The following is a 27,370-nucleotide window of genomic DNA, read 5'->3' as shown; positions in this document are numbered from 1 at the left end:
AGAAGAAGAAGAAGAAGAAGAAGAAGATTGGTTTGAAAGATTGTGGAAGAGAGAGAGAGAGAGCAGGACAGCCTATATTAATGACAGACAGAGAGAGTCATTACAATCAATGTCAACCACGAGTGAAAAAGGCAGTGCCCTTGACACAGTCACTTTGGTTCACTGCAGCTCTACAGCACATCATCAGACTATTATCACAGCTAACCAACGTTTCGTGTCATCTGACTGAAACAGCTCTCACACTGAGATAATCTAATAATAAAAAACAAACCATTCATCAGAAATGTATCTTTAAAGCACCATAACTCTTAAAGACTGAGAAAGACACAGAGAGAGAAAATTTAATAAAGCCCCTCATGAACAAAGTGCCAAATGGTCACCAAAGCAGAGATTTAAAAACTAATGTGCATCTGTTCCCTGAATTCAAGTGATTTCTCTTTTTTTTTTACTGTTTTACTGAAACAAAATTCAACACAAAATAAATTAGGAGAATAACTCTGCAGGGCAGCCGCCCTTCCTCATTCCACGACATAACAGGTGTAAAATGGCAAGGGAAATCTTTCAGCTTCCCTGACATTTCTGAGATGTACCAGGAATAATCTCAGCAGTTCTGCTGGACGTCGCACATCTGGCATGGTGCTGGATAACAACTGTTGACTCTCTGCTGTTGTGCTCGACTTTACTTAGACCTATGTCAATATGTCTTGGTTTGCACCACGTCTAGGGAGCACCCATCTGAAGCATCCTCCCCAAGCTGTTCCATGGTTCAAAAACGACTAATGTGACCAAATATTAGACCAAACATAGTCAACCATGTTTTCTGAGAACTAGCAGCAACTCGTTTCCCAATGGATTTAACGCCTGCTGTCAGTAGGCTATAATCACGCAGTTAGAACAAGCTCTTATAATGTCAATTCTCTATTTGTAGACTACAATAAGTTGGGGGGAGATCCTGGACGCAGACACAACTCAGATCATTTAATTACACAGAATTTACAGATATTAATAGAATGAACCAAACGAGCGCTCTCGCCCACTCTCCTCTCTCGCAGCGCTCCAACTCTCCTCCTGCGCTCCACGCACGGTTGTTACCTTCAGACTGTTCATCTGCTTCTTGCATCCTCGAATCCACATTGAAAATGTTCGTTTTATATCCAACTCATCGTTGGAAGAAAAACATCCAAAGGTGTCGACGCGCGAGCCTGAACTGATCCGTTAACCCGAATTGTAAAATGTTTTCAGCGCAGACCCTAAGAGAGGAGCGCCAAACATTTTCGCCACATCCGGGTGCCAGCCTGCAGATTCACGGCGGATCCGAGAGGACGCGCTGACAGCAGCAGTCATTCCACTGCTGTCAATTATTCTCACGGTCTGGAGATGGACAGAAACACGTTAGAGCACAGGCGCTACTGGAATCACATCCAAACTGGATATGCACCTGTTGCTGCCCACTAGCCTATGCGTCCAAAGCGCGTATTTTATTAAACATCTCAACTCAATGATGGAGTCTGGCAGAATTACGAAATGTTTTTAGACGGACAAATTGTTTCAGCTTTAAAAACAAAATAGTCACGAATAAATTGGATGGTGTGAACGGAGATAAGAAATCCATCTTTCTACAAACTGGGGAGATTACAACTAACCAGTAGAGCCAGTCTGTTAGGCTAATAATTAGATCCAGTTGCATACATTATATTAACTATGTTAGGCTCCATAAGCCTGTGACACAGCGGACACGGAGGCCACGTCACGTCCAAGTTTGGTCTCTAAAAATGAAACCTTATGTCTGTTTTTTTTTTAAATAACAATTTATACTTTATATTATATGTTGTTTTTTTAATGTAGCATATAGGCCTATAAGACAAAACAATAATTTAAAACAACGACTAAAAACAGCATTTAACAACATAGCCGCTTAGGCCTATTGCATCTGTCTTAATCCATATTTCTGCCAATGTTTTCGTTCAATGCTTTACATGCCACAGTCTCATGATGCAAAAATAAGCATTCAGATCAGGGCCAAAACTAGTTACATAGTAGGCTCTGTATATTACTCTGATGTACAAGGTAATTTCTGGTTAGCCCGATAAACACCATGTCCTCATCCTATCCTTTAAACCCTATAAAGTTTCTTCCATGATCCTTGGACTTACCCCCCAGGGGTCTTCCCTTTATAATAAACGGCATTCTGTCACCTGACTCTTCTCTGGGGCCTCATAGCGCCGTTTTCTGCCCTCACTCCGCGGCGTTTCGAGAGGAAATGGGTTGTCGGAGCTGTACTGGAAGGTTACAGTGATTGGATTACCTGTGCCAGCAGGATAACTGTTTCACGGTAATCCTTCGATTATAATCTCTGCTCCAGTGTTCCTTCAACAGAGTGGGTGAGGCAGGCAGCTGCAACTCAACTGGATCAAACAAGTTTATATATTGATGATGATGGTTTTAAAGTAGGCTAAGATATTCAAATAATTACAACAGCATTGGGGGGAAGCCCATGGACACACTTGGTTATATATTTTTGCCACGACTTTTTTTTATTTTGATTTTGGGAAGTCACTTCGACATGGCCTTTAATTCTTATAAACATGATCAGTCTTTAGTTCACTTGAACGATGTCTTTCTGAATTGTAAAGCTAGTTTGTATTGGTTTAATTTAATTTAGCTTAAATGAATCAAATTATTTGGCCAAATTATTGTCTATTATTGCTAATTTTGCACCTAAAACAAAGAGCATCATTATTTTAATTCCATTCTATTTTGTTTATTTGTAGGCTAACCTGTATAATTGTAAATAGCACACTGGCTAAGATTACAAGGCTTGCCCATCATTTCCTACAAATATTTCATTTTTAAACGGCACTCTAACAAATTGAGAATGACCTAGGCCAATATTATGTTTCAGATCTTATATAATAAAATAATCTCTGCGGAATAAATAAATATCTCAGAAATGTTTTAAGAGCTGTGATTTCCGGGGACAGCGGAAGTTAGACGTGTGTCTCCAGAAATCCGTCCGTGCGGGAGCAACAATCACAGACAAGATGGAGACCGTAAATGCTGGACAAATGATGAGTTTAGCAGCTCTACAGAGACAAGACCCGTACATTAACAGGCTGCTCGATGTTACCGGTCAGGTGGCTCTCTACAACTTCAACTCCAAAGCGAACGAATGGGTAAATCTGTCAAAAGACCCGAAACAGTTTTGTGAATAGCCATCAAAAGTATGCTAGCTAGCCAAAAGTAACGTTATTCAGTTAGCATGCTAATGCTTGCCCCTTGATAAAAACATTAGAAAACACGAAGAAATGTGTTAATTGTTAGTATTTGTCAAACTGTAACGTATCCATCCGGTGTGATGCTAGTGTCTGTCTGTCAGTGTTTCCATTACTTTCCTGTTAAAAAGTAATGTTATCTTACCTGAGCTAACATAAATTAGCTAGTGACGCCAACAGTTTGCGGTCGTTGCTATTATTTAGCACATTTTCGATTAACGTTAGCGGGTTGTTCTTTTTGACACATAACCTAATTTATAATTTCAGGAGAAAACCGAAATCGAGGGCACCCTGTTTGTTTATGCAAGGTAAGCATTTATTTAGTTTTTAATGTTAACAATGTAATACGACGACCACGAAGGTTGTTTACTTGTCTAGAGTTCGGTTTGTTTGAGCTGTCGTTTGACGTGTTCTGCGCACGACGCACGTGTGTAGGCCGCAGTCTTTGTAAACAACCATTTACTGCGGTTCGTTTAGAGCTATTTTTTACAGTCTATGATTTAGAGACGTATCTGATTAACGCTTGTTTGCTTTTTATTACAGCCCTGTGCACACAGTGGTTATTAAGTTAATGATGACTAGGTATAAATATTTGTTTGATATCTTTTTTAGTTGTTTGCCTTTCTCTTTACGTTCAGTTTTTTTTGGCTTGGTTAAACTAAATAAATAAACATCAGTCTTCCTCGGGTAACTAATGATGCCCATGTGTCATTGTTTTTTAAATTTCTTAGACAAAATAATGCATCAGTTAATTATAGAACCAAATAGTTGATTAATAATGGATATGTTGTATATCAACAGTCATCTCCCACATCCAAACACATTTTGTTTCATCAGTTGCCAGGAAATGTAAATACAATTTTGAAAGTGATATTTATTTATCAAATGTTACTTTACTTTTCCATATATGCATTTAGATTATTATATTTCAAAGTGATGCAAGTCAAAAAGGTTTGCTAGTTTTCGGTCATGACAAAGTAAGATTTTAAAGCTTTTACTGAATGGTGCGCAAATAGAGTGCACAAGGTGTTGTAAAGTGCTATCAGGGAGGTGATGGTTATGTTTTGTACTGCCAGAGTATTATCTTAGTGTTGACAATCTTTGTTCATCCAAGGTCTGCCTCGCCTCACCATGGTTTCACCATCATGAACCGACTGAGCACAGAGAATCTAGTGGAGCCGATCAACAAAGACCTGGAGTTCCAGCTGCAGGATCCCTTCCTGCTCTATAGGAACGGCAACTGTGAGTATTTAGTAGAATAGGCTCTAAAACAGTAGCTGTCATACACAGTATGGACTTGTTTATGTCAGGGTGGACTGAAATTGTAACGTAATTAGAAATGATTATTATTATTCAATGTTTGGGATCTAGACTAGTTTTAACAATCGGCATAATGAGTAAAATTAAATATCGTCCCAGAGAAAATGATGATCCAACCTTTGTCATTGCATCATTACAAATGCTTTGCAAATGTCAAAAATCCTCTCTCAGTGGGAATATCGTGCTGTGTTTTTTAGCTAAAGCATCGGTGTCTGTTAGGTGTCTGCTCAACTGCTATGAAATACTGCTGTATCACAGAAGATGCTGTCAAATAAATGTACCCAATGTGCATACTTGGCAAGTAGACAGTTGTGTAGGTGTTGATGACATTCAGTATCATTGATCAGTAACAAAGGATGGAATAGAAAATAATGTTACCTCTGAAAATGCTGAACAAACAACTCCCCAACGTTCTCTGGAACATCTCTTTTCCCTTTTGCTTGAAGTCATTTTGGCATCTTGGAGTTCCATTTAGCAAGAAAACTTCTTGTGACAAGGTCTTTCCACTCATGGCCCTTACGCAGGTCTACCAGAAGGCAACAGTTTGGCCACAGTTGTTATTCTGCATTGGGTGAACAGCCAAAAAGACCTATTGGTTTGATTATGAATCTGACTACGTCTTGATATTTATTTAATTATCCAAGTTGTTTTTTTGCTATTGGCGTTATCCAGTGAGGTGCCAATGCTGCCGACAAACCCCTCTAGCCTTATGGGAAGGGTTCTGTGGTGAGAGAGGGTGGGAAAGAAAGGGGTGATGAAATACCTCAGATCTTAAGAAAGTAACTGACAGCGTTGCCACCGAGGTAATCAATAAGAAGTCTAAGCAGGAGTTTCATCAAGGCAACGAATAAGGAATTAGACTGTTTCCCCATTTGTTTGCTTATGAGAAAAAATAACATGGCCAGGGTCAATGTCAAAGTAGATTGCTCCCCTTTTGGACTTGGTTTGCCCATCAGCCTGCCTGGTATGGAAGACATGATGTAATTTCTTAAGCGTAGTCAGGCCAGAGCCACTTCTCCGGTAGCTTCACTTGAGTTTAAGTGCTGTTGTTAGCATTTTAATTCCTCAGAGTGGGTTGAGTTGACGACCAATAAAACTGTGTAGAGTTATTACATGAAACACTGGTTGACAATATTCCTCAGGTTTTGTTGGAGGCACTTCCAACCTCTGCCAGCTGTCCGTCAACTCTGGAAGACTGCTCAGAGTAAATTTTCACTGATGGTGTCCTCCGCTGTTTTTTAGTCCATTGGCTGTTTTTTACTGCTTGTGTAGTTCTGTCACTCAGATTGTTTTTTTTAGTCCATTAGTGCTCTTCAGTAATGCAACTTACTGGCTTTTGGTAGTTCTCAGACATCAGTTGGTCAGCATGTAGTGTCTGTTTTTGCAATTGTGATCCTGTGAAGGTGTGGTTGTTGTGGTATAGATTCCAGTTCCAGAGAGAGAAACATATCTTCAAGAGGATTCCGAGACTCCTCCTTCTGTTACTAACCAGCAAGTGAAAAGCTGAAGGCTGATCAGGAGCAAGATAAAAGTTTGAAAGAGTCTAACACAGGGAGGATGGGTTCTTCAGAAAGATTTTGATACTTAATGTTTGTGTCCAGGTAAACTCACTGAATAAGGTTTACAAGTATACTCAAACTTAGAATGCCGTTTTAGAGAGATCAGTGTGCTTGGAAATACACACCTGTTTACACCTCTCAATGTTCCCCAGGGTAGCACTAGATGCTACAGGGAGGCAAACACTGAGGTTGCTTGGTTACCTCAGCCTCTTGAGGGACCTTGACAACGTCAGTATTTCATCACATATACCCACATACACAGACACATTACACACAAACAATGTAAAATAAGTAATTATTGTTTCAGCAAAAACTGCAGGCAGACAGTTTGTTTTTATTTGTTCATTTTATTAAAAAGTTCTCTCTTCCCTTTGTGTGATGGGGACTTCATCTAGGTGACTTCATCTATCAGTTTCTCCCAGTGCAGACACACTGACTACGTTTACATGTATATTATATTCTGGTTTTTGCCCTAATTCAGAAAAAGACAATATTCCGACTAAGCTGTTTACATTACTAATGAAAGTGAGTAATCCGCTAATATTCCTGTTTACGTGTAGCCGGGCAAAACAGGATTTTTTTCAAAGTTTACCAGCAGCGGCGGACTTGTTGGACCATGCAAACACAGCTTCCCTCTTTCATTCTTCAACCAGCTTCTTGAAAAGGTTGGCGTAGCGATGTGTGTGCATATTCCAACAACCTGTTGATATCCAGGTCTTTGATATTGTTTAAAAGTAGCTGTGTTTCTCCTTATCTGGTCTCCAGCCTTGCAAACTGTTGGCTGGTTGTTTGGTGTACAGAAACTATAGCAACGCAAAGAGCTGACCATAAGCCTGTGGTTAAAAATGCCCAAATGAGACGCATATTCTGGATGTGCTATAAATACTGTACATGTCCAAAGAATGCCTCTAAAACCTGAATAATACCGGAATAGCCCACATGTCTTTTGCAATATATTCGGAAAAAGGCCTTATTCGGAATATCCAACCGGCATATGCTGTTTACATGACCTATATTAAATTCTAAATATTGTTGTATTAGAAATTATAGTGGAATATGGGTGTGCATGTAAACGTACTAACTGGTTCAAATGAGTACAGACATTATAGTTGAAACGGTGCATGGTTTTTGTACAGTGCTTCTTGCACTTGGTAGAATTATTGTTTTTTTTAAACAACTTTATACAACAGCTGGGCACGCTGCCCAGTTGATACGCTGCATTGAGATTAATAATAGTGGTAAATGCTTAGTTCCAGCCATTTACAGTAGGCCTGGGCAATAACTACAGATTATCATATATTAGGTTTTGGTCAAATTGTGATATGATCTTATTGTTATTGTTGTACAAAACTGAATCTTAAACGAAATGTAAAATGTTATACAATTATTTTGGTTGGTTAGAAGGTTTTATGTGTGTGAAGAGTTGTCTAATGTTATGCAGCCTCCACTACACATAGTGTAATATACAGTATTTGTGTTTTTTCGCACAGTGGGTATCTACAGTATTTGGTTCTATGACAAGAGGGACTGTCAACGCATTGCTCAGCTGATGGCCAAGTAAGTAGCCAGACATGTAACCCTATTTGTGTTTGGATCAGATCGGACATTACACTGTTAGCACTGTTTTTTTCACCCAATAGGTGTTAGCTTTGGAAGCCACTTTACCTCCCTCACAAGGAGTATTGAAATCTGCATTTGACAAAGCACATAACAACGAGGTGTTAAGACTAAATGTCCCGCTTTACCTCTTCCCCAGGATTATGAAACAAGAAGCAGACCATGCCCAAAGAGAGTCGCCTCAGAGGGCGGAGCCTGGAAGGACCAATGGTGTCGCAGAACCACGGCCCATCGACATCCTAGAACTGCTCAGCAAAGCCAAGGAGGAATATCAGAGAGTGAGGAGGCAAACACACAGTGCAGATTATACATAAAAAACATGAACTTGGATCACAGACTTTGCATGGCCTGAATACAATTTTTTTTTATTGCATCCATACCTTTTTAAACACTGACTGAAATATTTCACTGGTCCGATTTAACAGATAAAGACTCATAAATCATACACATATGTGAGATTACAGGGGTACTAAATCTGGGATTATATATTATAATATGAATCCATAAATTTATAATGTATTATAAATCTGGTATATTTTAGGTCTATGAGCATCTCTTTAAGCATCGAGAGTTGAAGTCAAAATGAATGCGTTGGACAGTTGCTTAACCCTGGCTTTTAGTCCATATAATTATCCGCTGGCCCTGAAAGTGTGTGTGTGTGTGTGTGTGTGTGTGTGTGTGTGTGTGTGTGTGTGTGTTGTGGTGTGGGGTGTGTTGTGTGTGTGTGTGTGTGTGTGTGTTGTGTGTGGTGTGTGTGTGTGTGTGTGTGTGTGTGTGTGTGTGTGTGTGTGTGTGTGTGTGTGTGTGGCAGGCTCTAACTGGTGAAACAGATGTGTTTGCAGAGCTTAATGTGAAATCAGCCATCGCCACAGAGCATGCCCACAGCACACCACAACCTGAAAAGGTACCTGTGTTACATAAACATGTAACACATTCATTATTTATATATATTGATTTTACTATTACATATGGAGACTGTGGAGGAGGACAAAGACATGGTACATGTATTTATCTCAAGTCACTGTCACCTCATTTACGGTTGTGCAATTCACAACAGAATGTTACTGTAGGTTATTCTGCAAATGGACAGATACACTCACCCAATCTCTGGGTTTTATATCAGGCAAAGGGCTGACTTGAACGTTGTTGTTTTTTTGACAATTTAGCTTGACAAAGATTATTTTATGAGAGTAGAATATGGTATACAAAATGCATTTTGTCTATGTGTACCTAAAAATTCAGTCAAGGAGTTGAGCATTGCCTCTTTAGAGCGGAGAATTTAGGGAATCAAGGCTATAGACACGCATTTATGTTCATTGTTATACATTATACTGATCTTGCTATCTTTTGGTTGGCTCCCGATACTTGGTTCTATTTCCCTTTTTTTTTTTATTAATCATTTTTTTAATTAATCAGTTAATTGCATAATATATCAAATGTAAAAAAAATGTTGAACAATGCCCATCTTGAGTTCTCTAAGTCCAATTTTCCATCCTTATATTTCTTTAAAAATGTGTCATTGTTTTAGCACTGCTTTGTAGGGGTGTATGGGGATCAATAAAGTGTCTATTTATCAAGTGATTGCAGTAGACATACAATTTTTTTTTTTATATAAATTAAAAGAAAAATACGAATAGATTTTTGGAATTCTATGAATCAATTTTGAATCGGTAGAGCTTGAATCACGATTTCAATACAAATCTGTTTTTTGAACACCCCTGCCGTATGCGTTTAAGTTCCACAGCTCACAGATTTGTTCTTTTTACCCAACAGAGCTCTCATGCAATGGTGAAGCAGATCACAGTTGAGGAGCTCTTTGGCTCGTCCCTCTCTAAAGACCCCTCTCTACCCACCATGCCCACACAGAACACCAACACTGCTTCCAGTGGCCCCTCCGCTGCTTACCTCCAGAACCAGTCTTATCCCTCTCCAGCCCGCCAACACCCAGTCTTTCCTCCCCATGTCACATCCCAAGACCCTGGTTCAAGCCAGCAGCACCAAGTCCATGGCCTGCTCCCATCTCCATACACGCTACACCCTAGCCCTGTTTTTCAGTCAGTGGTCCCCAGGTCAGACCCCCAACCTCAGTGCTCAGTCTCCCCTCTCATGGTGCTTCCAGCTGGCTCAGAGCCTCGTGCTCTCCCTGGTCCTGCAGCACCATCAGCAGCTCCTACGGCCTATTTGGGACAGGAGATACTAAACACCCTCAAAGCAGCAGTGCCGTCTGTGAATTCGGATATCCATAAACCCATCCTCGCACCAAACTTTCTGCCAAGCATGCTGTTCCCACCCCACAGCTTCCAAGAGCCAATGGGGAAACCTATTCCTCAGCAAAGCAAGGACATGGATGTTTTCTCTCAGCCTCCAAACCTGATTAAACCAATGTCTGTGAGTTCAACGACTTTCTAAGCATCTGTTTCTGTTTGTTGATATTACCCTCAACAGTGTTTTGTCAGTCACATTTTAAACCGCAACAAATTAGATTATCATCCCGCATATTGTTTGTCTATTTCCATATTTCCTTTTCTATTCTCAGGCTGTCCCCATTAGTCCAGGTCTTGCTGTTCCAAGGCCGGCAAATTCTGTGCTCCTCTCCCCCAGCGTCTTCCAGCAGTCCATCAGTAAGACGACAGCAGCAGCATCAGTGGTCCCTCATGCCCCCTCCGAGCCCTCCTCCTCTGTAGGAGCTTTAGAGCCTCCACAAGCAATCTGCAGCATAACACAGCTACAAGATACTCTGATACACCTCATTAAGGTACACAAAGGGCATAAAATACTTAAAAGCATTACTGTTGTTGGCACATTGCAGTGGAAACACTTGGAAACTAAAGCTGTTGTCCACTATCTTAACTTTACAATTTCAAAATGTAAAGTTAAAGGGTCAGTTACCCAAAATACAAAAAGTGCTAGTAAATGTGGAATGTTGCTCTAATTTTAGAGCGTAGAACTTTCTCATGGGACCGAGAATTCTTTGAGGAACACAGAAACTAAAACTGCCGTTAGACTAGAGGAACCGGGAATTAAATTTCCTTGTTCCTGTACGGTTGCTCCTGGTGGCCAAACAGTCTGTGCTCCAAAACTAGTACTAACTTCTAGTTCAGAAACTGTATTCATGGATGCTGTGGAAAGTAACACAAGAATTCTTAAAAGGGACTTTTAGTCCCTGGTTTAGTTCCTCTGGTTCCATAATTCCCTGAATTTTTTGGTTGAAAGCGGCCAGTCAAGTTTTAGAGAGTTCTGTCTTTCTGCCACTGCCCTAATATGGCTAATGTAATGTAATTTATGGCTCTCAGATAATTTACAAATTACTTTTAAATAATGCAACAGTAACTTGTCATTCCAGAAACGGTATTAATCAGGATCCCACCATCAAGTCCCACCTTCAAAATAATTTGGACGTATTAACAGTTTTATGTAGTTTGTTCATTCTGCTTTTGTTTCCTTCCTCCCTGTCTAGAATGACCCAGAGTTCCTCAGTGCCATTCATGATGCTTACCTGCAGAGTGTGTCCAAGGACTTCAGCAACATGAAGCTATAGTAGACTTCAAGCGTCACTACTGAAACTTTCAGTGCTACCGCCCCTTTGTAACCTTCTGAAGAATCCAGAAGTTAATGGGAATTAAAATCAGTGCAGATAACAGGTTTTTTACACAATGTACACATAAACTCTTCAAAACTATTCTGTTCTAAGGGTTATTGTAGCATGTAGCTTGCCATTTAACCCTTTGTTCCTGACTCCGAACTTGAACTTACCTGAACACTGATGCTTTCCTGGCTACTCTTGTTACCTTGGATTAACTTTGTCTGCTTAGTCAAACCAGAGCTACTGTGGGAGAAGAGGATTGCATAAAACGTCCCACTGTGGCCTCGGTTTCAATTGTCAATGGTCAAACAATTGGCCACATACTGGAAGATTTAGCTGTTGCTGGTTTGAGGACGGGGCCACTGTCATTCACTTTTGGCCTTGGGAAAGACAATTTTGGGGATCGCAGACACTGTTTCTCTTACTCATCTTAGGTCTTTGGATTTGCAGTGCGAATGTGTTGGAACAGTGATAACACACTTTACACTGCTTATTAAGAGAAATACCTCTGTGCTGGGGACCTCAGAACTGTTATGTGGGGGTCTGTCCCAGTGTGTGGCGTTTTGAAAAGGACTACTCATTCTCCCTCAAAGTAATGCTGAGACCTGTACAAACAGCCATCACAGTTTTTGTGGCATTTGAGAATTTTTTTTTCCAGCCCTTATCCAAGGAAGATAAAGAAGTCGCATTATTTTTTGGAGAAGCACTTGCAGCTCACTCTAATAATCAGTTCCTCTCTGCTACCTTTTTTAATTTTCTGTTACGGACTGTGACATTTTCATGAAGACACTGAGACGAATGCACAAGCCAACTTCTTTGCTTCTTTTCCTTTCTCGACATTTATCCCTGTCCTTACTTTCTCTCTTTTTGTCTTTCCCCTCGTCTGTGTCGTTCATCTCTCCTCCACCAGCTGAGCTCAGTACTTGATGTCCTTGGAGGGGAACGTGCAATAGACCACAGTTGTAAAGCCTTTAGGGTTACCAGCATTTTGGGATACTTTAGGATGGTAGAGTAGAGCTAAATTTATCTCTGGTTCTGGTTCTGCAATGATGTTTAATTTTATATCATGAGAAAATTACACAAATTGCTATTAATTTAGGATTATTGTTTACATTTACACCTTTTATATTAAATTGCTAAAAAACATAGGGGACTGATGTGCTTTTGATAGCTTCAGTATGTTTCAAACCAGTTTATACCAGTAATCCACCTAATGTTGAAATATATATAGAGTATATACTACCTCCATTCCGGTTTCTACATTTATTTTTTCCAGCCCACAGTTAAGTCTTAAAGAATCAAAGACTCAAAGGCAAATTTTAATTTGGTAAGTTGTCGTTTTTTGCAGTAAAAGGCTACTGCAGCACAAAACCGTACACCCTGCAGACCGCAGTGGGAACAGGAAGAAGCACATCTGTCTCCTCACGGGCAACGCTGTGTGGCTTTTAATGCAGTACTTGAACAAAGAAAACTGATCTAATGTTCATCAGAAAATAAGCTTTCAAAGATTTAGAAAAAAGGTTTATGTGGCTTGTTGGCATTTTTGAACACCCACATAGATTACTAAAGTTTCATTTACAACCAAATTTTCAGCACATACAAGACCATTACAAAAGTCTAAAAATAATGTAAAGGCATGAGAACAAATGGTAAGTGATGTTTGACATCAGTTGTCAGCTCAAGGCTACTTCACACGTTACTTTTCACATGTCTATACTATCGTTATCTAAGCAATCAATATATCAAGTCATTCCACATGGAAACCGTAGTACTTTTATTTTTTTTAGGTTTTGCAAACATGGATTGCAGAGATTATGGCTCTTTTCAGTCATGGAACATGCAGAAAGTATTGTAATCAACATTTGTAAATAACTGGAGGGATTTGAATTTCTGCATAAATACCGGTCTTGATTGTGATATCACAACTTGCATTTGGTCCTGCTTTTTGAATGTATTTCATTACTCGCAGTGTGTATGTGTCAGTCTTGTTTTCTTGTGTCCAGCATGATTAGGTTGAACTTGGATACACCTGCTTTCAGTACCAACTGTTAATGACATGGGAGCCAATCAAACAATTTGTACACTTCTTTTCCCCGTTAAAATTTTCATTTGCAGATGTAATCTTGCCAACATTTCTGGCATGTGTTGTTGAATAAACACACACAGGAAGAATAATTGAAATGTAGAGTTTTTTAATCCCGGTCACATATTTAAGATTTTAAGGTATTTTACGCTTTGGTATAATTTATCTTATTGGCCAGATACATGATTTTGAGAGTCTTTGCAAATTATATACATTTCAAGATTGTTGCCACTGTACATAATTTGGTTTATTTTGACTATTTTGTGATATTAAAGAATTGATAATAGAGTGGTTTGTTTTAATTTGCTGCTGCAAGCAGCCGCTGTCGCAGCCGCAGGTTTCTGCCAGTTGTTTAATAGAAAATATTTTTTTTCATTTCAACAGGTTTCCTCTGTTGCGGTTTCTCGTTTTGACCAGCAGATGTCACTAGGTGCTCACTGTTTATCTGTGGTACTCAACGGTCTAGTGTTAATGGAGCTCTGTCCATACCATCAGTTGGCATCAAGCCATGCAAGGGTTCATTTCATCACATAACTTGATCTGTGAGTCTCTCTCAGATTAAGTGACAAAACAAATGTCTCTACTTCTCAGCTATTAACTAGATTGACAAGGGGAAGGTTATTATTTTCCATTTTATAATACCATTCCTGGTCCTCTGCTGGCCAAATGTTGATGTTGGTCTCTGCCAGTGGCAAACGTTGCCCATCCTTTAAACGAAACGCCACTTACAAACACACACGGACTTACAAATCTGTCTACTAAGAGCTGTGTCAGTCCTGGCCTGAATGGCTTGCAGGTTGCAGGTGTAGCTGGTTTGTACTGCAGCTAATTTGGTCTTAAAACTTTCATGTAAATCACAACAGAATACATTTAAATTAGGCCATAGACCCTCCGCTGATCAGTTTTTGTCCTGGAAAAACCTCCTTTGATCCACTTAAACGATTATCTTTATTAATACTCAAGCCAAGCATATGCCTTATAATTCTGCACTTTGTTTAAATACCATATGCATTGAAAGTAGATGAGGGTTCTTGGTGATACTGTTGCAGATGTATGACTACAAGAAAAGTCCATGTGTGTGTGGATTATTGTTCCTATAGTTCTCATATATACCCCTTTACGACTCAACTATACTTTGCTTTTATAATATTTTACAATTACGTCTGTTTTGCAAAAAATAATGAGATAACCCCAACACTGTACGAAGTTGTTTGCATTATTATTTTCACTAGTGAATTTTCTCTCTGTGTCTTAACTTAGCTCAGAAAATGTCATTAGAAAAAAATATGGCGCTATTGAGATTGAACCTGCGTCCCTGAGCAGAATGTTCCTGAGCGTGCGAGTGTGCGTGTGGCCTTGGTCGCAGTCCAAAGTCGCCCTCCTATTGGCTGTGATCATGCGTGACCGTTTGGAATAACTGTATGCTCCTAGATTAGCCATATTCATAGGTTTATAAACACGCCCCCTCCGTGCTGTCAGTCTCTCAAAAGAAACACCACTTCCCCTTTTTAACCCCTGCCATCGTCCACTGCACACTCATCGCCTTTATTCTCAGGACAGCAGACCGAGGACTTTTAACTCTTAATTCTATTTAACCGGCTTGTGTGTGCGTGTGATCTTCTTGGGCCAGATGGAGGACTACCATAAACCGGACCAGCAGACGGTGCAGGCGCTCAGGAACATCGCCACCCGGCTCCGAATCAATTCTATCAAGGCGACCACTGCAGCGGGCAGCGGGTAAGAGAGATTAAACAGCTGAAAATATACAGTTTAATATGACACAAGAAAACAAGGTTACTGCCCTGGGCCAGTTGCTATATGATACAGTTGAAAAGAATGAGATGCCCGCACTCCTCTAATTCTCCCATACGTTTTATTGTGCTGCAACGTTTCGACCCAGCCGGGTCTTATATAGGCAGTTGCTATATGATTAATGCACCTGTCTGTTTAAAGGTCAAATTATAAAGTAGGACGCGTTTTTAACGAGCCAGTTTCTCCGATGGACTGGCTCTGCCCAGATGGGCGCAGGAGGACCAGCAACATATAAAGCCACAGATGCAGAAAATCACAATCTTTGCGTGCCAAAACGGACTTTAAGAGATTGTCCTATTTATTTTCGCTGGGCGTAAAACAGGCGTGTGCCAAGTTGCGTTGTGCGTAATTTATACACTTCTCAAGGAAGGTGTGATGTGTAAATGTCTTTTTGTTCGTTTTTTTCGCATCTGTATTTAAATTTACGAACATGTTAAATTTCTGAAAACAATGGGACTTATTCAATTATCATGCGTGTTTGTTTTGCACAAATCATAACATATTTATTAAGTTTTGTCGGATTTGGAGGTTCGGCAGAAATTGCAGCATGTGCACCGGTGTTGCGCGCTCTCCCTTAACCCTTTGCGTAGCCCACTCTGTTATTGGTTATGTAACAAAGGAGGAGCAGAGACTAGATCGGTGCATGATCCCGTGCAGCCAGCTCGGTGGTCAACTTGGTATGTAGTGGAAACCGGGACGGGAACGCACGGACGCGCTTCTTCCGCAGCGTCTGCGTCCATGCGCAGGTCGAGCTTGTCAAAGAAAATTTATAAAAGCTATAATTTAAATAGGAAAATACTTCCGGTGAGAAATTAAAAAAAAAAACATCGGAATTGACATCCAAGCGGCAAAGCTAGAGTGATTGAAAATAACATTAAAATAAAAATGAATTGTAGGATACGTAAACTAATTTCGGCGTGCCTTTTTTAACACGCAAAGCTGACTGTCCCATACAGACTATGACTCTACAATGTGTTATATATATATAACATCATTTGTTTTGCATTCCTTGGCATATAACCATTTATTCAGATTTGTTTTTCCAGTGATGGATTATTGGTGCCTGGGATCTATAATAGGGAGGCTACTTGTTCAAGTTATTTGAGATATGCCACCAGTAATTATAAATGGCTGTATGAATGAGTGCTGATTCAAAATCAGTAGACATACGTATGTGAAGGAATAAAAATACAGTTTGATATCTTTTATCACTGTAAGTGTTCCCACTGCAAACTTATATAGATATAGTCTCACTCACCTCACAAAGAGCATCATTCATGGAAGCTGATTCATTATCTTCACCTGGTTTCTGCTTTTGCTCATTTATGATTGTTTGATCACATTTTCCATTTCAGGAGAGTAAGGAAAATGCCATTATGGAGGAGGCCTGAGTGAGGTATTATTGGCATGGGGTTTGAAAATAAAGAGATTAAAAACATTTAAGACATAACATGTCATCCTAACCTATTTTAGTAGTTTGAGAATATACATTGAATTATGCCTTTGTGCTGTTTGTATGTCTGTGCATGTATGAAGGAGAGTTGGGGGCATTTACACTCATTGTGTGAGTTTGAGAGTGAAAGATACTATATTATGTACTTACTGACTGTCTGACCCCGATGAAGTCAGTATCACTAGTGTACTGTCTGTCTTGCATAACTCTCTGACTACAGTTGGTCTGGCATGAATTAACCCAGGCATCCAAGTTGACAAAGAGTCAAACTCCACTTCTGATTGTCACTTTGTCTTTGCCTTTTTTCCCTCCCTTTTCTGTATCTGTGTGTGGACAGAATGCTCAGAACATATCTGAACATTTAAACTGAGGAATCCGGAGTCACAGTAAGTTTTTAATTTTATTGCTGTTTATTTATTTCTTCTCTCGCCATCCTTTTGTTGCAGTCATCCCACATCATGTTGCAGCGTGGCAGAGATCATGTCTGTGCTGTTCTTTCATACCATGAAGTACCGACCTGAAGACCCCCGTAACCCCAACAACGACCGCTTCATCCTTTCCAAGGTAAGACACACACACACACACACACACACACACACACACACACACACACACACACACACACACACACATAGATGTACGGGTGGCAGGTGTTCCTCTGATGCATGTACAGAGACAACACACATAGGAACATCTAAAACAACCAATTTAATAATTATAAAGTGACACTTATTGGTAAAATGTGCGCATGTTTAGACGTTTAAATGCATATTTAGTTATTATATTGTTTGATGACTGTGACTTGACAAATTAGACATGACTTTGCAAATAGTCATGTCTAATTTTACGCAGACACACTTCAGAATGACATTTTTTTCTTTGTTCTTTCACATTTACATACATCATTTAGCAGGAAACTCTAAAGGAGAAAAATGTAAATTAAAGATGTAAAAACAGAATAGTTCCTTAACGTTTTATGAGACAAAAATTCTATCTCCAGCACAGGCAAATCAGATATACAGTACGTGATTTTACACTCTTAACCTTTTACCTCTGCATCCTCAGGGCCATGCAGCCCCCGTGCTGTACGCCGTGTGGGCGGAAACGGGTTACTTGAAGGAGAGTGAGCTCCTCAACCTCCGCAAGGTCGACTCCATCCTGGAGGGACACCCTGTGCCGGTGAGGTGACGTTCAGACAAACAAGAATTTCTTGGTCTGTCATTTAATCCAATTTACACATACAGTATATGCATTAGGAGTACATTAAAACCCTTACACGAATATTTTGTTTGTTAATTCAGGATATTTTACTGGCATTTAGATGGTAAATAGATGTTCTGAAAGCCAATAACACTCAGAATATTTCTGATTTGACTTCAAAACAATTCCCTAGGCTTTTTCATGATATATTTTATCAACTCAAAGATCATATTGCAGGTTTAGTTTAACTTTGCTTCTGGCCTTCTCCTGCATGTAGCTGTCTGTCATACTCTGTATGACATACTCTGTCATACTCTGGAGCTTATTTTATCTCAAAATATTGATATGACCTGACCAAGGAAATACGTCACAGGATGTAGCCCTACTAAAACGTTCATATATATATATATATATATATATATATATACAGTAGCATTTCACAATCTTTCTCTTAGCAATTTAACATATTCTAATTTTACCTGCAATAAATGGTTTGAATATTTCTCACACTATAAAAATAGAGGCAAAGAGCTTTTGAACACACAAAAATCCGGTTTTGGTTGTCTAGTCTTTCTGTAATCTTTGCCTTTTTTCCCTTTAAAATACTGGATAGTTTAACTTCTTGAAGCCATAAGGTTTGTGAATATCTACTTTAGAACATAACATGTATACTTGCTGCACATTCGGTTCATGTAGAGACATGAACACACATAACAGACAAACTGTATGCATGCAGGGACATGGTGACAAAGATGCTGTTGTGTGACAGAGATGCTCCGTCCTCGGCTCCTTTCTCCTCTGCTGCAGACATTAATAAATCACTGTGTTCACATAATCCCAGATACTGACACACTGCTAGAGTGTAGCTACATTACTTTTTTTCTTGCATGTTAAGAAATATTACAAAAAATGTCATCCACTGCAATTTCTGTGTTTGCAAATTTGTGTGTGTTTTAACAGAAGCAGCAGTTTGTGGATGTGGCCACTGGATCTCTGGGTCAGGGGCTGGGAGCTGCCTGCGGAATGGCCTACACTGGAAAATACTTTGACAAGGCCAGGTAACATACACACAAAAACACGCACACAAATTGTTATGCAGAGACTCTCCAACATACGGAAGACATACTTGAAGGAGTATAAAAGCCTTGCTTGCATCTGCAAATATTAAGGTAGACAATATTAAATTATACATGACATAATGTATGCCGCAGTGAGCCGTGCTGACGTGACATTTCAGCCTTTCAACTTTGGTTCAAACCCCACCTGACAGGCCTGGTCTGGGCTGACATTTAGGCAGCCAGTCAGAGAGCCAAGAGATCTGACCTCTGTTCAGTTTTACCTTCAGATCAGGATTAAATGAAGATATCTGTTCAGTAATCTGAGATCAGAAACAACTCTAGGAAGAAATCAAGTGGTAAAAGAAATCAGTGCTGGGGATTTTTTTATTAGTATAAATTCATAGATTTTTCTCTTCTAAATTGAAAAAAAAAATTAAATCTTTAATATTCACTGTTTCGAACATACTTGTATCCTAATAGATTACCAAGCCTGAAATGCACAGTGGTCACCTACTACTCAGCTGAATTTCAGCACGGTTGCAGATCAGTCCTCGCGTGTCTCTTTTGTTCTGACGTGATCTAGAAAGTGCCACATGGTGAACAGTCCAACAATAGAAACAGAGATGGGAATGAATACCATTCACATTTTCATAGAAAATTTATATAATACAAAGGAGTCCAAGCTGAACTCCGAAATCCAGGAACATAGTTTGACAAATTTCATTGCGGATTGACTGGACTGTTTTTGTTTTTACACATAAAACAGGCGTTTAGGGAATGCCGTACTTGCAGTCTGAGTTGGCTGGCCTTGATATCTCTCACTCTGCATTCTGTGTGCACTCGATTGTTTCTGCTCTAATAATCACACATGCAAGAGCACAGCTCCTCCCTCATCTGTTTGCCTCACCCATCCTCTTGCCAAAAAATGGCAAAATCCAGCACTGTGCTTCTGCGGCATCTATTTATTCAAGGTAGATTATATTTATACACATACGTGTAATTGTGGATGCAGTGTGGTTGAGCATGCAGGCAAAAGGGCATACGCGTTGCCCAGCTTGTCAAGCTAACTCACTGCAACATGGCTCAGCACTCACTTTAGAAGGCTGCATTACTGGTCTCATAATATAATCTGAAACAAAAACTGCTGAATGGCAACTATATCAACCATCCTAGAGGCATGCACACATGCACACAACCTACACTGCTGAGTGAAGCTGCAGGAATATTTGTATATTATATTAATTCTGGTCACACGGTAGAAGGAAATGAATCAACAAGCAAACACCCCTTGGCCTCTCTTAGGGTGTGGTTTGTTAAAATATGATACATGAATGAATCCGTCAAATTCACTTATAAGCAGAAATTAAATAACTGACATTGTTTGTTGCTTCATGCTTGATGTGATTCTGGTTCAATACTTTGTTGTTGTAGATATATAGTATGTAGATAATACTTTGTTGTCGTAGACCATCCTCCTGATGGTTTTGTGTTGGCATATATATATATAATATATATTAGAGACCTGGAATAATGGACACAAGCTGGCACTTTTTCCAGATTTAGTTCATTGCATCTGTATATATCTAAATGGATAGTTTCAGCGGACACAATTCAGAAACCGACCATTAGAGATCAATCTATCTGGTTATTAATGTTCCCCCCTCCAGCCACAAATCTCTACTTCTTTTCTCTCCCTCTTTCCATCTTTCCATCATATCTCCACCTCTGTGGCATTCCTCCCTTCCTCTCTTTTCTTTCTGTGCCGTGTGTTTTCTTGGGGTTGGAATGCGTGGAGTAATGCGGCGTGTCTCAGCTTATCTTCCAGCTTTAATGAGAATGTGTCTGTTTGACTGGAAAGCTGTCAGGAGTCGTTACGCCGCAGGAGCAACTAGTGAGGATGATCAGAGATCAGCGGGGGGGGGGTTGTTTGACTGTTTGATCTTTGCGTGTGTTTAGGTGTGAGGGTCAGCTGTCACATCAGTAGATGGGAGAATGTGCCAAGAGGGATAATGGAGCTAATATGGAAAATTAATCTCTTTCTTCTCTCTTAGTCTGTCTTAACAAGCTCCACATCTCTCTTTGTTTGTAGCTATCGGGTGTTCTGCCTGCTGGGTGATGGAGAGATGTCTGAGGGCTCAGTGTGGGAGGCCATGGCCTTCGCCTCATACTACCAACTAGACAACCTGGTGGCCATTTTGGACATCAACCGCCTGGGTCAGAGCGACCCGGCTCCACTCCAGCATCATGTAGAGAAGTACCAGCGACGCTGTGAGGCCTTTGGGTGAGCAGGGGAGTCAGAAGGCGAGGGTGTGCACAGGAGGGTGGGTAGGTGGGATTAGTTGTCCATCTGAATCTCTTAAGTGTGGGGCAAATGTGAATTTTTGACTTTGATTATCAATACATGGGTTGGTGTCAAATCTGGCCTGCTGCATGTCATCTCTCTATCCGACAATTAAGGAGCACTGATATGTGCTAAAATGCTAAAATACTGAAAGTTGGTGCTGATTTTAGGGGCGTGCAGGAATTCCAGTAGGATTATTCCATAAAAAAAAGTTTTACCTTGAGTTATATTCATTCATAAATGGACTGTATCATAAAGAAACACACCTGTATGACTGCATTTAAAGTTTAATCTCTTCTTTTTTTCCCAGCTGGCATGCCATCATTGTGGATGGCCACAGTGTTGAGGAGCTGTGTAAGGTGTTGAGTCAGCCCCGCCACCAGCCACTTGCCATCATCTCTAAGACCATCAAGGGCAAAGGCATCCCAGGTAGTGATCACACGCAGTGATCCACTGTATGTGAATTCAAATATCAGTGTGGTTTTATCCTGTAATGTGTAGAGGTTGAGTAAAGTTGTCACATGTGTGTCCTCCTTAATAATTCCTAAATAATGTGTGGAGGATGTGCACCATGGATCAGTTACCTGCTTTTTTGTGCCTATATGTCTCTCTTTCAAATATGGACATCAATCTCTCAATGGTTTGACATATTTCAAGCATAACAATTCAGAATAATCATGACATTTGGCGTTTATCACTAACCAGCTCCAAAAACCTGTTTCTAAATGATGACTAGGTAAAATGGTGGCAACTCACTGGGAATAATATTTCTGTCAGAAGTTTTTTTTAGCCGCCTGGATACCCGCCGCCAGCGCAGAGTGGCTCTAACTCGTTATAATCCAGGCAGCGCTTCAGTGTTTTAGCTGCTGCAGCTCAGTAATCCCTCAGAATGTGTAGGATACACTCACAGCAACAGCTCATTGTGCTTGTGTTGTGATAACAGTTAGGAGCAGTGTGTGTGACCATGTGTGTATGGAGAGAGAAAGATTAAAAGACAGTTGTTATTAAAGCAACATGTGTGTGTCTAAGAGAGGAGTATGTCTTTGTATACATACGATTTTGTCAGAAATGGTGAGTGTTGTTATAGACTTGTGGCCTCTTCATTATAACATTCTGATCTTCGAAGTAGCCTGTTGAAACCCACTGAAGTGAACGATTGTTATGAGTGTGACAGCTGGCCATGGTTTATTTTATGCACATGCATAAATGTGAAGGTGATACGTATAGGTTATAGTATATAGTAGAGTACATGTATTTAATAATAACAATAATAGTTGTTGTTATTATATATATTTTTATATGCTCAGTTGCATAAAAAATGTATCTAAACTTCCTTAATACCAAAAGCAAATACAGGTCATCTCTGGAGGTCCACTTATGAGCCTCTTAATCCTCACAGGATTATGCTTTATCAGTTAAGATCTACTATATTTGCTACTTTTAACTTGTGAACTCATGAAAATTTGACAGCATACACAGTATGAAACAACTTTGACCACGTAAGCAGTACATTTTTTTGTCACCATTCTTATTTTATTAATAAAAAGTTAGTTTTTGTTACCTCCAAGCTGTAATATGTTCTTATTGTCATGTCTTATACTGCACATTAACAGACATACTTGTTTGCTCTAGTCCTCAATTTTGTGTCTGTCTGTCTGTCTGTGTGTCTGTGTGTCTGTGTGTGTGTGTGTGTGTGTGTGTGTGTGTGTGTGTGTGTGTGTGTGTGTGTGTGTGTGTGTGTGTGTGTGTGTGTGTGTGTTTCAGCGGCTGAGGATAAAATGGGCTGGCACGGGAAACCACTGCCCAAAGACATGGCCGACAGCGTGATCAAGGAGATGCAGAGCCGCATCATCAGCTGCAACAAGCGCCTGTATCCTTCTCCGCCCACTGAGGATGCATCGCCTGTCAGCCTCCGCAACATCCGCATGCCAAGTGCACCCAGCTACAAAACTGGAGAAAAGGTATGATCCGTGGTCGCAGACAAGCTCAGATGTCTTTAATAACCTTAAAAACTAATTTGTTTAAATGTTAAATTGTGTTAAATTGCCCTAAACAAATACATTTGATTTAATGGCACAACTTTTCAGATGGAACATAACAAAGCTTCCACCAAGCTGGAGTATCTACTACTGATTGGTTGTCTGTTTGTGCCTGTGTAACCAGATTGCTACAAGGAAGGCGTATGGCATGGCCCTGGCCAAGCTGGGCCGTTACAATGACCAAGTGGTGGCTCTAGATGGGGACACCAAAAACTCTACCTTCTCTGAGCTCTTTAAGAACGAACACCCTAACCGCTACGTGGAGTGCTACATCGCAGAGCAGAACATGGTGAGAAACAGACCTCTTCACTTAGATGAATGGAGAGGTTTTGGATCATACAGGCTGTTAAACTTCCATATAATTAATAAAATAAGGGCATTTGGTTTTCTCAATATGGCAATATATGTCATATCTGGTTCATTTTATGTCGTAAGTATTAAAATAAAGATCACTTTTTCTAATATATGTTTTCTAGGGGTAGGGAAAGAAATTGGTACAGCATGGTATCGCGATATTTTCAGAGGCAATACTGTATCAATATACAGGTGCCAAGTATCAATCTTTTTATTATTTGCAACAATAAAATTGAAGTGTTATGAACAAACAGAGAAATGTATCTTTTTAGATAAAACAGATGTTGACATAGTTTCCTTTTGGGAACATCATTGGAAATTTGGAAATATTAGAAGTTGGAAAAAGGTTATAAATTGCAATATATTGCAGAATGTTGAAATATGTTTAAAATCACAATAATATTGTATCGTGGCAAAAGTATCGTGATGATATCGCATTGGGAGGTGTCTGGTGATTCCCACCCCTAATGTTTACCTTCCGCTATGTCACAATTTATTTGAGGTGGTGTTGCTATCACATCATCCCTTGAGTAACATTAACATAACCACCTTCTAGTGTAGTCATATTTTAGTTTTATTAACATCAGCATCATTATGAATACATGAAAGGTACTTCTACACAGCAACAACAGGCCAATCACAATGTGTCACTGTCTGTCGGGATTAGTTAAACATGTGCATCGTCATGATTAACCATGAAATATAAGTGTCACTGTGCTCTTTGAGTTTTTCAGAGCCTTTTAATAACGGTAAAGCTAACTGTTTACTGCTACATTACTTACAGTTACCAATGAAAGTGGTCTGCAAATTTTCTTTTCATGCTGCAATAGGGATCATTTGAGTGATGGATTTTTGCATTCTCAATTAAATGTACATATTTCTATTTGTCATGATATTCTTGACATTTCAACGAGTTAGTTGGTTGGTTTAAACTTCTTAAATCATTTTTTCATGTACTGAATGTACAAAGTCAAATCATATTTGTTTTTGATGGCTTATTTAAATAAGGTAAAGAAGTTACATCTAAACTAGCCTCTCTGTATTACATTTTTTTTGTGGGGTATGACTTGCTATGCTCTGTAACCACTCAGCCCCAAGGCTCTCCTAAGACTGTACTTTGACCTAAATAGCAATGTCAGCATGCTGACAGGCCGATGCTAAGCATGTTTAATGTTTACCATATTCTTCATTAGTTAGCATGTTAGCATACAAACATTTGATAATTACCACTAAACACAACGTACAGCTGAGGCTGATGGTGATGTGATTTGCAACACTTTTGTCAACAAGTCAAAACACTCTCACTAAAGTTGTTCTTTATACTACAAGTATTGCGGAAGTTGTGACAAGACTTTTTCACTTTTCCATGCATATTGGAAGTTAGTAAAGTTTAAACATTTCACTAAAAACAAAATGCAACATAATGGTGGCACTAGAGAAACTGTTAGAGGATCACCAAAGTAATCCGTATTTATCCTCTTGGGATTATGAATGTCTGTAAAAAATGTCGTGTCAAGCCATTCTAATTTTTTACCTCCTCCTTTTCCCTCTATTCTATCTCTGTGTCCTCTCTTGCAGGTGAGCGTGGCCATAGGTTGTGCCGTGCGCGACCGTAACGTGGTGTTTGCCAGCACTTTCGCCACGTTCTTCAGCCGGGCCTACGACCAGCTCCGCATGGCCAGCATCTCTGAGAGCAACATCAACCTCTGCGGCTCCCACTGTGGTGTCTCTATTGGTCAGTGACCTGTGACCTTTCAGCGGTTCATTTTAAAGTCCTTTTACTGACTTTTCCTCTCAACATTGTATCATTGTGGCTTTCTAGGATTAGGAGAATGGTTTAATTTCATTCAGATGAGAGAAGGAAGACAAACATGTTATTATGATTACATTTTAGGGTAGTGAACATTTTGTAAACATTTGTAGCAAGCTGTACTGTAGGATTTGTCATTATGGAGCGATCTTGAATGCCAGTCTCTGTCACTGATATCGTTAGGACATTCACTGTGACCCACCTTTCCTCTCACTACTCCTTTTTCTTCAATCCAGTTTGACACAATTCTGCTTTTAGAGTGATTCAGCCCACTGAAGCAGAGATCTTCAATAGGGGGTCCAAGACCCCTAGGGGGTCCTCAGAGTCAATGCAGGGGGGGGCTCCAAATTTTTTAAAAGTGTTTTTCATAAATTAAAATGTCTTAAAATAAATCCAACATATTATTAGCAATTATAAATCCACACTGATGATAGGCTTACTGGCCTATAGGTAAGGTAGTCCACCAGATAGCCATCCACAGATGCAGTTCATCCCAAAGGATTTAATGTGCCACATGTACATGTTTAACATTAAAAGATGATTTATACAATAATGCCAATAATTATCAGTATATAGCTTAGTTTTCTATGCATAACGGTATTGTATAAAGGCTTTAAGCCACCCTACATGTAATTGTAGGCCCAACTTCAGTTTAAACAATATACGTAGTAGAGGGTCCCTGCTCCGTCCTTCTCAGTTAAGGGTCCTTGGTTTAAAAAAAACATTTAAAACCTCTGTACAAAAGGATATAAAGTCAAACTGATAATGTTTTTTCAAATGTGTAGCTTGGTCAAAGAAAAAGTCCAAAATATGCACAATGCATGTCAAATAAAAATCAACCTAAGCTGATCTGTAACTGCAGAAGGTATTGAATTCTTTGTTTTATCAGATCTTGTTGCTGCTTTAAATTCACTACAGTGGGTTGAAATGCTCCTCAGTATGTCTGTTTTAATTTCCCTGATCCTAAACCCCCCCCTCCCAACTTCTCACCTCCTCTGTTGTTCTGTTGTCCATCTTTGTCTCCTGGTATCAGCACTCTTCCTCCTCACCTCCTCCCTCTCACTGTCTCTGTGTCATGGAGGTGATGACAAAGCGGCCTGATCCTCTTTCACCTCTTCCTCCTCCTCCTCCTCTTTCTCCTTCTCCTCCACCTCTTCAGGTACATTGCATGCACACCTTTCCAGACTGTATGCATGCCAGTCTACCAGAATTTATCTTACAGTCTACATTAATAAACATATGAGTCTTACTGTACCTGACTTTTGTCTGTTTGGTGCGGATATGTGTGTACATTTAGGCGAGGATGGGCCCTCTCAGATGGGTCTGGAGGATCTGGCCATGTTTAGAGCCATTCCCACGGCAACCATCTTCTACCCTAGCGATGGTGTCTCCACTGAGAAAGCTGTGGAGCTCGCCGCCAACACAAAGGTACCCATAGTCACCAACAATAAGAAATGAAAAAGAGTTGAAAATTGACATCCTCAAAGGTCTCATGACATGGTGCTCGTTGGATTAGACCTTAGTGGTCCCCTAATACTGTATCTGAAGTCTCTTTACCAAAATTCAGCCATGGTGCAGAATTACAGCCACGAGAGCTAGTCCCACAATGAGCTTTCCTTAGGATGTGTATTAGGATGCTATTGAGGGTATGTGCCATTTCTGAGTCTGTAGGGGGGGCAAGGTGGAGGCTGGGGGTGTGGCCTTGACCAACTTGCCACTTTGCTTGTTTGAAAGCCATGATGTCTCTCTCTCTGCACGGGCAAAGCAGAGAAAGCTCAAAATGAAAGCTCAGATGGGCCGATCTGGAATCTTGCCCCTTATGATGTCCTAAGGGGCAAGATTCCAGATAGGCCCATCTGAGCTTTCATT

At 39.9% G+C, this 27,370-nt stretch overlaps 3 protein-coding genes across 19 annotated transcripts in view; 2 read left to right on the top strand and 1 right to left on the bottom strand.

The window, feature by feature from the left end:
- cacna1db (calcium channel, voltage-dependent, L type, alpha 1D subunit, b) overlaps positions 1–2,304 on the bottom strand; it is a 76,868-nt gene extending 74,564 nt beyond the window's left edge. For 15 of the 16 annotated variants that reach the window (XM_032521551.1, XM_032521556.1, XM_032521548.1 and 12 more), the window contains exon 1: positions 2,154–2,304. In XM_032521551.1, the coding sequence (XP_032377442.1) occupies positions 2,154–2,187 (34 nt within the window). In that variant the 5' untranslated portion in view covers positions 2,188–2,304. Of the gene's footprint in view, positions 1–1,092; positions 1,371–2,153 lie in introns of those variants that run through there. The other variant, XM_032521550.1, reaches the window with a different exon arrangement.
- Positions 2,305–2,974: 670 nt separating this feature from the next.
- dcp1a (decapping mRNA 1A) lies at positions 2,975–13,720 on the top strand. Of its 2 annotated transcripts, XR_004332814.1 has the most exons (10): positions 2,975–3,173; positions 3,540–3,580; positions 4,387–4,514; positions 7,642–7,708; positions 7,908–8,046; positions 8,580–8,672; positions 9,542–10,156; positions 10,305–10,523; positions 11,226–11,409; positions 12,700–13,720. XR_004332814.1 is itself a non-coding variant. In XM_032521568.1 (9 exons), exons 1-9 carry the CDS (start codon positions 3,042–3,044, stop codon positions 11,304–11,306), a joined length of 1,515 nt encoding a protein of 504 aa, XP_032377459.1. In that variant the 5' UTR covers positions 2,975–3,041; the 3' UTR covers positions 11,307–11,914. The 2 variants fall into 2 exon arrangements, 1 of the variants encoding a protein (XP_032377459.1); XM_032521568.1 differs by lacking the exon at positions 12,700–13,720 and having other exon boundaries at positions 11,226–11,914.
- A 1,151-nt stretch (positions 13,721–14,871) lies between these two features.
- Positions 14,872–27,370, top strand: part of LOC116692933 (transketolase) — a 17,462-nt gene continuing 4,963 nt past the window's right edge. The window contains exons 1-10 of the mRNA XM_032521567.1: positions 14,872–15,171; positions 17,146–17,263; positions 17,765–17,878; positions 18,860–18,957; positions 21,047–21,238; positions 21,609–21,727; positions 23,063–23,259; positions 23,462–23,626; positions 25,270–25,426; positions 26,799–26,929. Of these exons, the coding sequence (XP_032377458.1) occupies positions 15,065–15,171; positions 17,146–17,263; positions 17,765–17,878; positions 18,860–18,957; positions 21,047–21,238; positions 21,609–21,727; positions 23,063–23,259; positions 23,462–23,626; positions 25,270–25,426; positions 26,799–26,929 (1,398 nt within the window). The 5' untranslated portion in view covers positions 14,872–15,064. The remainder of the gene's footprint in view (positions 15,172–17,145; positions 17,264–17,764; positions 17,879–18,859; positions 18,958–21,046; positions 21,239–21,608; positions 21,728–23,062; positions 23,260–23,461; positions 23,627–25,269; positions 25,427–26,798; positions 26,930–27,370) is intronic.

The sequence above is a fragment of the Etheostoma spectabile genome, chromosome 7 (assembly GCF_008692095.1).
Source record: "Etheostoma spectabile isolate EspeVRDwgs_2016 chromosome 7, UIUC_Espe_1.0, whole genome shotgun sequence".
NCBI classification, from domain to species: domain Eukaryota; kingdom Metazoa; phylum Chordata; class Actinopteri; order Perciformes; family Percidae; genus Etheostoma; species Etheostoma spectabile.
Note: the sequence above shows the minus strand (reverse complement) of the source record. Positions and strands in the feature narration are given on the sequence as shown.

Excerpts from the sequence above, each read along its gene's own strand:
- dcp1a (XM_032521568.1), top strand. The coding sequence starts at position 3,042 with ATGGAGACCGTAAATGCTGGACAAATGATGAGTTTAGCAGCTCTACAG. Across the intron at positions 4,515-7,641 it reads GCTCTATAGGAACGGCAACT|TGGGTATCTACAGTATTTGG; the intron begins GTGAGTATTTAG and ends TTTTTCGCACAG. Across the intron at positions 10,157-10,304 it reads ACCTGATTAAACCAATGTCT|GCTGTCCCCATTAGTCCAGG; the intron begins GTGAGTTCAACG and ends TTCTATTCTCAG.